This window comes from Emydura macquarii, unplaced genomic scaffold, assembly GCF_026122565.2.
Source record: "Emydura macquarii macquarii isolate MOO-44397 ecotype Brisbane River unplaced genomic scaffold, CSIRO-AGI_Emac_v2 contig_2473, whole genome shotgun sequence".
NCBI lineage: Eukaryota > Metazoa > Chordata > Testudines > Chelidae > Emydura > Emydura macquarii.
Window position 1 is genome coordinate 856,878 of NW_027132610.1, and position 13,817 is coordinate 870,694.

A 13,817-nucleotide genomic window follows, 5' to 3' on the forward strand; every position below is an offset into this window, starting at 1 on the left:
GAAAAGTTTCCACAAAGGTGGGGTGTGGGGCCAGATAGGCTGGCAGCTAATTTTGGCAGCCGAATATAAGGGCAATAAAAAGAGCCCAGCAAGGAGCTCTGTGACTCTGAGAGGCTTTGAAAACCCATTTCAGTAATGAACCACAATAATGTGAGCTGCTTATCTGCATTGTGCCTTTCCATACCTTCCCCTCCGTTGCATCAGTTTCCCTGTATCTCCCCTTCCCCCCATGATTGGAATAAATAAAGAATATTTCATCTGTGAAATAATGACTTTTATTGTACAAACGTAGAGAATCTGAAAGAACAGGAAAATAAGTTAACCTTGGGCAAAAAGTATGATAAAATTGGGAGGGGAGAAACAAATGCTGCTTGTCTGTGAAAGCACAGAAGTCTTGCCCATCAAAGGTCTTTAAATGGCCATCTTTTGTTCTAAGTACCCTCCCCCGGTTTTGAGTGATCCTTCATAATCCACAGCATCTCATCCTGTGTGGTACACTCATGCTTCTGGGATGATCTCCTACTCACCATGTCCATGTCCATTTTTTCAGACAACGAAATCCTCCAGGCTCTTAGTTCTGTGTCGACTGTCCCAGAGGCATTCATTATCTCATTGACATCTCATGTCATCACATGCTCTCTTTTTCCGCCTTCTTATCTGCAAAAACCTCTCCACTGGTGTGGAGGATGTGCTGAAGACCAAACTTTCCACTGTAAGGCAGGTAAAGCACAAGACAACCATTATCAGTGCATACCCTGAGCCTAGTGCAAGGTTTCTATTTAAAAAACATTCCCCTTATTACACTCAAGTACAAGCCAGAACATAATCAGAATCCCTAGCTATTCAATGAACCATTGTGCTGTTCCAGCCATGGTGAGTATGGCCCAGTGGCATGGGCGACAGGACTTGTGCTACAACTTGTGGGAAATCCACATTGGAAGCACAGATGGGCACATGGACAATGCCATCCCTCCAGCAACATGGACATTGCTTCGAGACCAGGGATCAGCATTAAGCCTCCCAAATTGCGGTATTTTCCTGAGGTGGCTCTGGAGGGGAGGAGAGAGTCTGTGACCATGAGAAAACACAGGAGTCCCTCACCCCGCCCCCTTCCCTTAATACTGCTGGTAGCAGTCACCCTGGACTTGCAGATTCTGAGGTCAACGCTGATCCCTGCTAACCAAAGCACCACCATGTTAGGGAAACCGTGGACCCGGAAATCACCATGGATGGGAGACCACATGCTCTATTGTTTGCAGTATGAGCACTTGTAATGAAAACTTCCAACCTCTCCCCTATGTGATATTAGTCTCCTGAGGGTCAGAGAGGTGGGAAGGGAGCAGATGCTGCAAGCATCTGGGTACAGACCTGGTCCTTATGCTGTTATGCTGTGTACCGGAATTATGCCAGCAGAGTTAATACTGGAGTGGTGTGCACATAAACAGTCTTTTCTGGGAGGCACCCTCTGCGTAACTGGAGCGGCCACTGGGAAGCAGATACCCACTGCATCTCACTTTTTCTTCATATTGCACATAAAATATAAGAGCATGTAATCCCTACAGTTTGACTGGAATTGCATACTCATCAGAGGTGCCTTCCCTGGCACCACACTATGCCACCATGCTGTCCTGCAACCGGCTGGACTGCTCTGGGGTTAAAAATAGCTCCTGGCTCTCAGGGAGAATGGATCCCCTGTTCGCCTGTCTCCCATTCTCCTCCTCTTCCAGAATGTTCTCCTCGGTGTTGCCTGAAGTGGCCCAGGACTCAGACTCCTGCAAGGTATCCATGCTGCATTTGGGGGTAGTGGTGGGGTTGCCACCGAGAATCGCATGCAGCTCATTGCAGAAACGGCATGTCTGTGGTCAGAACCAGATTGACTGTTTGCCTCCCTTGTGTTCTGGTACGCCTGCCAAAGTTCTTTGATTTTCATGTGGCCCTTTTCATGTGGTGTATCCCTTCTCCCCCATAACCCACGTGATCTTTTTGTAGATGTCTACATTTCTTCGGCTGGATCAGAGTTGTGCCTGGGCAGACTATTCTCCCCACAGACTAATAAAATCCACCACCTCCTCTGTAATCCAGGCTGGAGGGCATTTGGGGCATTGAATTGCTATGATCAGCTGCGCTGGCGAGCTCTCCACGCTGATCAAACAGGAAGCGGGAATTCAAAATTTCCCAGGGATTTAACAGGAGAGGGTGTTTCCTGAGCAGGAGAGTTGAAAATGATCTCCAGAGTGGTCACAGCGCAGTATTGTGGGATACCTCCTGGAGGCCAATTCAGTCAACTTACACAACGCTGCATCTACACTGCCTCTCTGTCGATCCATCATGATCGATTTAATTGCTAAGCCTCTCGCAGGGGTGGATTAATTAAGTTGACGTAAGGCAGCTTCCGTTGACCTAAGTTTGTAGTGCAGACCAGGCCAGTTTGGCCCAAGACCTTATTTACTGCATACTTTCCAAACCTAGAACTGAGTACAGAATTATTTACTTATAGGCTTTTCAATGGTACAACAACAGTTAACTGTTCAACATATTTACCACATTATACAGCTTCATATACTCTCTTGCTGTACACATACAACTACATCACTGTATTAGCAACTTCACCTGTTCAAAAATCATGACTCCTTGGGGGACTGGGGTCTTTCTGGGGGAGGTAGAAAGGGCTGGGCAGGGCAGCAGGGGGCTGGGGTCTCCCTGGCACAGATGAAGGGCTGGGCTGCAGAAAGCTAGGGTCCCATCTCCCAGAGACAGATGAGGGGCTGGGCTGTAGGGGGTGAGGGTCTCCCAGGGGAATGGAGGCAGTGGGGTTGGGCTGCCGGGGGCTGGGGTCTCCTGGGGGCAAATGGGGAGGCAGCACTACAAGGGGATGGGGTCTTCCAGGCATAGATGGAGGGTTGAGCTACAGAGGGCTGGGGTCTCCCAGTGGTAGATGGAGGGGGGCTGGGCTGCAGGGGGCGGAGGTCTCCCAGTGGGTGGGAGGGAGTGGGGGCTGGGCTGCAGGGGAGCAGAGTCTCCCTGTGGGGGGGATTGCAGGCAGGGAGGGCTGGGCTGCAGAGGGCGAGAGGCTGGGGGGCGGGGGTTTCCCAGGGGCAGATGGGGGAGCAGGGGTCTGCCGGCCAGAGGTGGAGGGAGGGGGTCGGGAGGAGTGAGAGCAGGGCGCTCCCTGCGAGGCGCCGCCCGGCCGGCAGAGGGCGATGCAGCCAGAGCCTCCCGCCCCAACGTCTCCCTGCGGCGGCGGCGGGCGGAGCCGGCTCCTTGTCGGCCCCGCGTCATGTGGCCCAGCCAGGCCCGCGCCGCCAGCCCTGGCTGGGAGCCGCGGCCGCGGCCGAGTGTCTGCTGGCTGGGCGCCGCCGTGAGGCGCTGAGCGGCGGCTGCGCGGGGGAGGAACGAGCCGGCCGCAGCCCCGAGTCTCCGCCCGGCCTTGTCCCGAGCGAAGCCCCGTCCGCGGCGGCGGTGGTGGCGGCGGCGGGTCCGGCCGGCGGGAGCGCGGGGACCATGTGAAGCGGCGCGGCCGGGAGCGAGGAGCCGCCGGCGGCCCGCAGGGAAGCCCCCGCGGGGGGAACATGGCGACGTCTAATCTCTTAAAGGTGCGACCGGGCCCGCCGCTGGCCGGCCGGGGCCTGCCGGGGGAGCCGGAGCCGGGGGGGTCTCGGGCTCGGTCTCCCAGTGGCGGCGGGGCCTGGGGGCTGCTCCTGGCGGTTCCCGGGGCCCGTCGCTGCGGGGCGGGGGAGGTGGGTCGGTGGGCGGAGGCGCGGCGGCGGGGGCGGGGACAGGTGGGGTCCGGGGGAGGGGAAGGACAGCCTGGAAAGGGGGAGAGGCAGGCTGGGGGTGTGTAGGGAATAGGAGGAGGTGGGACCAGAGCGGGAGAGTCGGGGGGGGGGCAGGGGCTGTGCAGGGGGAGCAGGCCGGGGAAGGGTTTGTCTCCGAAGTTGTAGTGTCCGGTCTGCTGTAATGCGGGGGGCGGGGGTAACTTTTATAACAAGACTTCGTCTCCCCCTGTGCTGGTGGCTGTATCGAATGGGCTGCAGAGACCCGGTCTGTCTCCCCCGCCATCCAGTACCAAACTTAGAGTCCTAGAAGATTAGGGTTGGACGGGACCTCAGGAGGTCATCTAGTCCAACCCCCTGCCCAAAGCAGGGCCGAAACCCAACTAAATCATCCCAGCCAGGGCTTTGTCAAGCCGGACCATAACTTCATGCAGTCTAACTTGGCTCCAGATATCACCCCCTGCTCAAATACATGTTGGGAAAGGATATTGTGACATATTTTAAACATGACACTTTCCTCCTTTTCTGCATTAACAAACTCTAGACACAAAAAACGGATTTTAAGCTAAACAGTTTAAAATGACTGTACAGCAAATAGGTATTGTTTGCATTGCCACCATCTTCAAAGTTTATTTAAAGCTGCAATTTACCTGGAAGGAAAAGTCATTGAATATGTATCATTTATTTAAGCAGCATTTTTTTTTACATAATTAGATGTTTCTGTAAGCTTTTGGTTTATGATGATAAACATCAGTGAAAATTGACAGAAGTTTATCCTGATGAAATTAGCCATTGCTAAATTTTATAAAGTTTTCACCACAGCAGCACAATATCCAAATTCAGAATTGTTTCTACACATTTAGAATGCAAAGTATGAGTGGGAAAATAGATCTTGTTTTAATAAGTATTTTTAATCACTAGTGTAGAAAGGGTGTAACTCCTGTAAAAACTTGTTAGCTGGTAGCCTAAGGTTGATCACCACTAGCATAATATATCTTTAAAGGTTTTATACTTTTATGTTTACACTTGTGTTTAAAAAAATTGTAAAACGTGCTAGCAACACTTTTTTTAAACAAGACCTGCTTTCCTTGTCTAACCTGGTCTGAAATACTGGTTAAGTTATTACAAGGCACTAAGGTAACTTTTTTTCCCCTTTTAAATTAGAAACTTAAATTAATTTACATACTGATTTTTTTCTCTACTTGTGTAAATTTGGGGGTGGATTTAAATTAGATATAGCCCTGATCAGTTAAAATAGCAGAATTCCAAAAACACTGTGAGTTGCTACAAAAAAAATGTCCAAGAGGGGAAATGGGGACATAGTGTAACTCTTTGAAGGAGTACTATTTCAGAATGTGAGGTCCAAACAGCCTATCTGTTTGACCATATTCCTCTGTGTGTGTGTGTGTGTGTGTGTGTGTGTGTGTGTGTGTGTTTAGAAATTTTGGATAGATGAACATTTGCTTTGGGAAAACAGAATCACACAATCTTATAAACAGCTGTAAGAAAGTTTAGCCTATCAGAGTGGACAGTATTCCACTTTAAATCTTCTGGAAAATAATAGTTACATTATGGAAGAGTGCGGTGTAAGGCTTTGATCCTGCTAGGTGTGGAATGGTGATATCATCAAAACTGGTTTTGATACAGTGTTTATAATCACATGCTAAGTATACAAAGGTGCAAGCTCAGCACAGATGATATAGAAATAGATGCCTGGTAGGTAACTTGCTGTTGTCTATAAAGCTTTTAGATAATTAATTTAGTAGTAACTTTATACTCCTTTGCCTTTTCCATCAGAACATCTTAAAATGCTTTACAAAGACAAGTAAATATGAACCCTTTTTACTAAAAGGAGAAACTGAGATAGAGATAGACTTGCTGAAAACCACATGGCACTCTAGTGAGAGTGCTGGAAATAAAAACATGCTTGACTGTCAGTCTTGAGGCTTAAAAACTACTATCATTAAAGCCTATTGACACAAAATTAAGGTTGACTGGCAGTGTCTTACACCCTTTTGGAATATAAAATGCACCTATACTTTAATCCTCTGAAAAGTCTCTACAATACAGAATTAAAGTAATATTTCACCCTTTTCCTTCCTCCCACCCCCCAACTGTAATGCTAGTCCAGTGGTTCCCAACCTTTTTGACTTGAGGGCCACAGATATAATTTCTGCAACCCTTGAAGGGCCACAGCAGCTGCCCCGTGCACGCCTCCACCCCCCACTGCAGCCAGACTGAAGGAGTTCAGTAAGGAGGCTGTCTCGGATCCACACATGTCCTGTAGCCCTGTGCACTCCACCTGGGTCCTGAGGCAGTGGCTCCCTTCTGCAGCCAGGAGGGCGGAAGATCAGTGCTCGCCTCCCTCTGGCTCCAGAAGGGACCCCAGTCCTGTGGACCTAGGTGGAGCGCTTTGCCCTACTCCCTGCTACAGCTATGGGGAGGGAAGCGCAGATCTCCTGTCCCCCTGACTGCAGCAAGGAGCCTGACCAGTCTTTTAGCTCTGGGGAAATGCGCTCCGCCTGGGTCTATAGGCAGCGGCTCCCTTCTGCAGTCAGCAGGAGGGGAGCCACGGGCCACATTGAAAGCCCCTGCCGGCCACTTTTGTCCCCTGGGCCAAAGGTTGGGAACCACTGCTTTAGTCGGTTGAGTTGGCAATAGGTACAAGGATCTGCCAAAACCTGATCTGTCATGTACAACATCTGGCAATTGCTGTTTGTATCCAACACAATTCTGTGCCATCATTCCTCTTCACACACACTCACTGTGTTGGGTGTAAATGAATTGATCCAGGGATTAGTTGCAGCAAGTTGCCAGAATGTACCCTACCGTCTAAGGAATGGTAGTAACTGCAGCTAGAGGGATCAGGGATCCCTTTTTGAGGTCCTTTATCCTAGTAAAGGCAAGGCCTAAGAGCTTCCCCTTACACTCCTTGTGCACTTTCCTCATGGTTCTCTATTTGCTTGGGAAGTGATGTGAAATGAAATATGACTTCCACACAGGGGCAGTGGATGCCTTGACACTAGCTGAGGCGAAACCTGACTGCATGACAGGGTGGATAAAAATCAGTGATTTTTTTTTTTAATTAAAAATATCTGACTTTTTTTATTTAAATCAGTTTTTTTAAATCGTCAATAAAATACTAAATTTCTCTCTCATTTAAAAAATAACAGTTACAATTAAATCTCATCACAAACATGCTAAACCTACACTTACAGTCTTATAAACATGAATTAATGGCTGTAATCTGTCCAGCCTAACTACCAGCTCTTGCTTCTTGAAAGTTCTGGGCTTTCAGTTTCTGTTTCAGTTTCTCTTTCTCAGCAGACTAAAGTCCCGTGCAAAGAAAGACACTGGCTGGATAGGATTGTTGTTATTCTGTGCTTATGTGGTGGTGGAGCTGGGCCAAGCAAGACAGAGGAGTTAGTTAAGACACTGTCTTAAAGACAGCGAGACAAAGGATGGAGGCAAAGTAGAAAGGAACAGTGGAGTGGACTGGAAAGAAAAAGGGAAGACATTATTCAGTACACACACAGCTTCCTATATTCCCACACACTTTTGCCACAGAAAAACTGTCATGGCTTCTGGGCATAGGAGAGACCCTATCTGAGAATATTTTAAAGAAATTCCTTCCCTGGGTAAAAAAGGAAAACATGTCAAGTGTAAGCAGTGTAAGAAGGAGATGCAGGGCCCTACTTGCAAGATGAAACAGCATAATGAAAACTGCTTATTGGGAGAAAATGATGTGGATGAAGATGTGGATATGTCTGAAGAACAATGTGGATCAACTGGTTAGTAACTTAAATCATTCACTTTGCAATGCATCATTCTTCAAGACTCTCTCTGTCTTTTAGTATAAATGTGATTTAACAAGTAAATTTCCAAGCTGTTTGCTATGTTGGATTTTGCTAGGAAAAATGTTTAGCTTGGCTAATCCTTATGGCTTGTTTAATTAGTTAACTAGGTTTAGAATCTATCACCCAAGTATACGTTACAGAAAACTGCCGTAAGAGAAATCTAGAGTTGCCAGTTGCCACTGGGTGTCATTTTCTTATTTTATATTACATAATACATTCCCCTTATTTTGGAACATCATGGCCACAGACCATAATGTTGATGCCATAAGTCTGTTCCCTATTTTATTTCAGCACAACTCAGCTTTCCCAAGGGAACCTCATCCTATACTTGTTTTCTCAAAAAACAGAAGTGCCAGTGAGTTCTATGGGGCTTACTCCAAAATTAAGTGTACTCCAAGTGCAGTCAGTCTTAGCTTTTTTGGTAATTTGGAATCAGATCTGCATCCTTGCTGAAAAAAATGTCAATGATTAACTGAATAATAGAGTGAGAAGAACGACTATTCAGAATCATTTTTGAATATTGTTTCAGGATTCCATTTAAGCATAAGAGACTTTGACTGTGACTGTCTATCTGTAACAACTTCAGAGTCATCCGTTGGTACTTTTAGCAGCTGTGCTGCAACTAAACATATTTCAGAGACCAAAGTATCAGTAGCAAGCAAAAGATTTCAATCATCTAGTAAAACCACCACCATGGGTGGGTTTGTAGTAAGGACCAGCAAATACCAGCAGTACACCATGGATGAAAAGATTGCTTGGTTCATTTAAGCCACAAACTCTTTTTTTCACATTGTTAACAATCAACACTTAATTGACATGGGTGAGTCCTTACGACCAGGCTACACTCCATCTGGTGGAGCAGACATTGGTGGTAGGTTGCTAGATACAGTGTATGAGAAGGAACTCGAACAGTGCGCAAGAAATACTGAGGAGAGATTTGCCAGTTTAAGCCTTGATGGGTGGAGCAATGCACACAATGATCCAGTAACATGTGCCTGTGTGACAACAGAAGATGGGTTTGCATATCTTTCAGAAACAATAGATACATTTGGAAATGCCCACACAACAGAATATTTAAAAGAAGTGGCAGTGAAAGCTGTAATAAACTGTGAACAAAAATTCAGCTGTCACATGCCCAGTTTTGTCACACAATGCTGCAAACGTGGCAAAGATGAGAAGATACTTAGAAGAAGAAACGGAAGGATGTGCCTTAATAACATATGGCTGCAGTGGCCATTCAATGCATCTTTTAGCCAAAGACTTAAATACATCTTCTCCAGGAATAAAAGAAAATGTTGTTGAAGTCGCAAAATACTTCCGTAACAAGCATTTTGCTTCAGCTTCACTGAAGAAAACAGGAGGATCCAAACTAATTCTCCCTCAAAATGTTTGATGGAATTCTGTGGTTGATTGTTTTGAACAATTTATTAAGGACTGGCCTATTCTCATAAAACTTTCTGAAGAAAACGGTGATAAAATAGATGGAAGTATCTCATCCAAAGTATCTAACGTTGGATTAAAGAGGAATGTAGAGGATATGCTCAGTATACTGAAGCCTATATCCATAGCTTTAAACAAACTTCATAGAAATTGTCGCTGCATTGCTAATGCTGTCTAAATTTGGAAGGCACTTCAAGAGACATTGAAGAAAGACATACCTCAGGCAGTAAAGAAGTGAATGGATCAAGCACTAACTCCACCTCATTTTCTTGCGAACGTTCTCGACCCTAGATATAAAGGTAGATGCCTAACTTCTGAAGAAGATGATGGCATGGGCATCTCAAAATCACTCCTCAGTTATGCCAGTCATAATAAATTTCAGGGCTGGAGCAGAACCATTTAAACAGTACATGTTTACTGATGGCACCTTGAAACAGAGTTCCTTCAGTTGCTAAGCCAACTTTTTACAGCAGTAGTTTCCTCTGCAGGCACAGAGAGAATACTTTCATCGTTTGATATTATTCATTGAAAGCTAAGACATCAACTGGGAGTTGAAAAAGCAGGAAAACCCATATTTCTGTTTCAGTCTATGAACAAAATGACAGTGGGAGTGGGGAAGATGAGAGGTCTTTGTAGAAGTGTTAAGGACAGCATACATTTAGTGTTGGGATGACTTGGAGAGTTAATACAATTTGAAAATTTAAAAAAAAAGTTTAAGGACAGCCATCAGCTGGCAACTCAGGAGACTGGTGCAATTGCAAATGTGAAACATTTATGTAACATTTAAGATTTAGTTTAATAAAATATAAGTGCTTTTGTGTGTGTGTGATTTAGTTCTTATAATTTCTAATGTACTGCTGCTGCATTTGCAGCTTGACACGGGTAGTGACAACTTGATTTTTACTAATTTAGGAAATAATCTAAAAAATTACACAAAATATACCCTTCTAGATGTTGTAAAATGCTGTATTGAGTTGTCAGTTAACATGTTTTATGATCAGATTTGCACCATTGTTTAAGAAATGTGAAGAAGTATCAGTGGAAAACTTGATTTAAATCAATCCACCCTACTGCATATCAGTTTGGATTGGATCAGTGCAATACTTTGAGCTCCAGATGTGTGCGCCTTTCCTTCCCCCCTTCCCTCCCTCCCTCCCACCAAAAAAAAAAGTGAAGAACAGTAACATCTTGATATCACATGAATTTTTTATAGGGATGTTGTGTTTTGAAAACATGTTGCTCAAACAACCTCAAAATTGGACAACTGATCCTCCCATGGACCCTGATGAGGCACAGCACATTTCAAAGCAATCTCAGTATGTGTGGATTTTAGAGTATTATCAAAATGAGTTTGTTAAATAGTAATATGGTCTCTGCGTTAACTGTAGTGGTGCTACACCCGTCTATAATGGGCCTCGGGTTAGTGGGGGGGGGGGGCAGTTCTTTGTGTCTGTATTTAAATATTTCTAGAGCTCATTGCATAAAACTGGAGCAATTATGAGATTTACATGAAAGAAGTCGCCGTCGTCAGATTGACTTTTCTGGATCGACTGAGCAGTCAGTGAAGACCTGCTCAGTCGATCAGGAAGTTGACACTGTTAAACCACCCCCACAAGCAGCATAGTGCAGTGAAGACGGTGCGCAGAAGAGAAGCACAGAAGTCGATGGGAGTTCTTTGCATACTTTGCATAACTCCCGTCGACTACCACTAAATCGCCAAGGAAAGTGTAGACCAAGCCTTAGTAAAGATGCTCAAATTAGTTCAGAGATTTCACACTTGCTTTCTGGAACTCAGAAGTAGAGAGAGGCCAAATACAGACCAGGATTTTGAACTTACAAAGTTCAGTGGTGTTCAAATCCAAGGTTTTCATTCAGATATCAGAGTATTTCAATACTGTGGTCTCCTCGGAGCCCTTGGTGGCACCGGGAGCAAGAAAATATGGTCCTGGATCCTGCAATTGGATCCATATGGAGAGACCCATGTATCTGTGCAGAGTCTCACTGGAGTCAGCAGGGCTGCATGCCAGTGCAAGTATACCCTTGCAAATCTAGTTAAGGATAGGGGCATAAACTTAGTCCAGATTCTATAGGAAACGTGCTACTTTTTTTTTCCTCTCCCCCTGTTTAAATTGTGTATCTTAGCCCTTCTATCTCTTATTTCAACCATTTGTCTCCATCCTCTCATCCCTGGCAACATGCAGGATACCACCTATTTTTGAACTTTATAACTCACAGTAAATATTTCCAACTCTCTACTTAGGATGTCTTGTCCTGTCTATCTCCTATTAGGACTTCCTTAAAATGTCAGCAAAGAGTATATGTCAACTGTAGCTGTATAGTGGAGACTTTCTTGTTGCTAGCATTGACTAACCCTCAATTCCCACCCCTAAAGCCTTACTCTTTGGCTTGTCCATAGTTGCTCTGTATTCAGTGATAACTGCACTGCAATCATAGCAGCAATTGTGAGAGCTGCCAGACAACGGAGGTGGGTCAAATTGCATGCTAGATTTGAAGTTGAGTAGAGGGCTGGATTTAAATACTCTTTAGGCCCCATGTTTGACATTCATGAGCTAGTATATAAGACCAGAACAATAATGTACATGTTAAAGTTAGAGACGAGGGTGAGGCAATATCTTTTCTTGGACCAACCTCAGTTGGTGGAAGGGACAAGCTTTTGAGTTTCACAGAGCTCTTCCTCAGGTCTGGGAAAGGAAGGAAACTATAGTGTTCAAGCTAAATACAAGGTGGGATAGATTGTTAAGCGTAAAAGGTTCGCCCATGTTGGACGACAATGGTTCTCAATCTTTTATTACCCACAAACCCCTAAACTTAAATAGACAAACCTGTGGACCCACAACCAGACACGATGTGGGGGGGACATGTGGGGTCACGTGCCCCCCCACCCAACATTTCTGTCTTCCATTTGCCTCTACTCCCTGAAGTGCTGATGTAGCAGGGCAGAGTGGTGGTGTGTCTCCTTCGCTAGCTGCTGCTTGCCCCTGGAGTCATTTGCTGTGAGGGAACCCCTTCTGATGGTAGGGGGAGATCTCTCTCCTGCAGTGCAGCAACTTTTGGTTGTACCTTCGCTCCCAACCCAGACAGGCTAGCGGGTCTGTTGAGATGAATCAGGGTGTTGAGGTGGTGATGCCCAGTTTATTTTGGCAGACCTCCTGAAATATGCTTGTGGCCCCCCAGGGTCTGAAAAGTGGGGAAGATTATAGAGGAGATTTTGGTGCTGCCACTCTGACGTGTGAACTTTTTTTGACCTCCTTCAATCTTAGCTGTAGATATGGTATGGAAACTATGCTGGGCTTGTTGGTCTATCATTTCCTTCTGGTGATGAGAGATCAAATGTCTCTGCTAACTTTGATCTATCACTTGCTTTTGATCATATTGTTGACCACAGTTGGTTGTGTCAACTATAGAATCTGGCAGGGATAGCTAGAATAGTTCTTATGTGATGTGATTCTTTTCTTTTTGAGAAGAACCAGAGGATAGTATTGTATGAGGGATCATCTGTCTGGAGCTCTCTCTCATGGGTGGACTTGTAGGGTTTTATTCTGTCATTTTTCCTTGTTTTGTCTCATGCTGTTGGGGTGATGTCAGCTTGGGCTGCTTTTCCATCAGCATGCTGGATGCTCAACTCTGTCATCATCTCATTGGATTGGCATAGTAATGTCATTAGCCATTCCTCATACTATTATCTGGAATCAAATCAAATTTGTCTGCAGATACTTGCGCATTAGATAGAAGTAATGCTGGATAGTTGAGGAAACAACCAGAGTTAACTTCTCTGACCTCATCTACCCTAAAATTTAGGTTGACCTAGCTATGTCACTCGCTGTGTGAAAAGCTCACATGTGTGAGAGATGTAGTTAAGCTGACCTAAGCCCACCGGTATAGACACTGCTAGGCTGATGGAAGAATTCTTCCATTGACCTACCTACCACCTCATGTGGCAGTGGATTAACTACAGTTATGGAAAAACCCTTTCCATCTGTGTAGCGAGTGTCGAAGCTACAGTGGCACAGCTGCAGTCCATAGCTGTGCCATTGTAGTTTAAAGAGTACGCAAGGCCTCCATCTTTGAAAGGTTGTATGCCTCTGTGAACATGACTCCCAAATTCCAGAATTACAGTAGGTTCTGGTAGGAATCCCCCACTGCAGTGCAATAAAAAGCCCAGAATGTATAGACGAGTGGTGGAACGTTGCACCATGGGAAAAACTGCTCAGAATGCTGTACGGTTATTTTGAAAAAGCACATCGCTGTCTGGACACAATAATGTGGGAAGCAGTTTAAGCAGGCATCAACAAAGTGGTGTGGGTGCATATTTTGATATAGTTATATTGGAAAAACATATACAAAACATATGAAACAACACATTCTTGGAAATGTCATTCTTTTGCTCTGGAAACTTGTAACTAGTGAAGATATGGAAGACAGGAAGAAGATCAAAAATAGAATGAGGCTGGTGATAAAACTTTCCTTTGCAGACCAAGCCAGACTTTTTTGGGTGGTGAGCTCTTCTTCTCAGACAGTCCTGCACTTGCCCCTGCTGCTGTTCATAGCTTGCGCAAGCAGTATTTAGAATAAAATTGACATGATTGTTAATTTCACAGCTATATAGCTTTCTGGGTAGCAACAATAAAAATGACCAGCCTTGACGTTTTGACTCTGCTAATGTTTGTGAAATCTGGGATCTGCGGTAAAGGCATTGGAATTGTCAGTCTACTGATTCAGGTAGCCT

The 13,817-nt window shown here is 45.3% G+C and overlaps 1 protein-coding gene across 3 annotated transcripts in view; it reads left to right on the top strand.

The window, feature by feature from the left end:
- The first annotated feature begins 3,321 nt into the window (after nucleotides 1-3,321).
- CUL5 (cullin 5) overlaps nucleotides 3,322-13,817 on the top strand; it is a 62,519-nt gene continuing 52,023 nt past the window's right edge. For all 3 annotated transcript variants that reach the window (XM_067562805.1, XM_067562803.1, XM_067562804.1), the window contains exon 1: nucleotides 3,322-3,593. In XM_067562805.1, coding sequence (XP_067418906.1) covers nucleotides 3,570-3,593 — 24 coding nt within the window. In that variant the 5' untranslated portion in view covers nucleotides 3,322-3,569. The remainder of the gene's footprint in view (nucleotides 3,594-13,817) is intronic.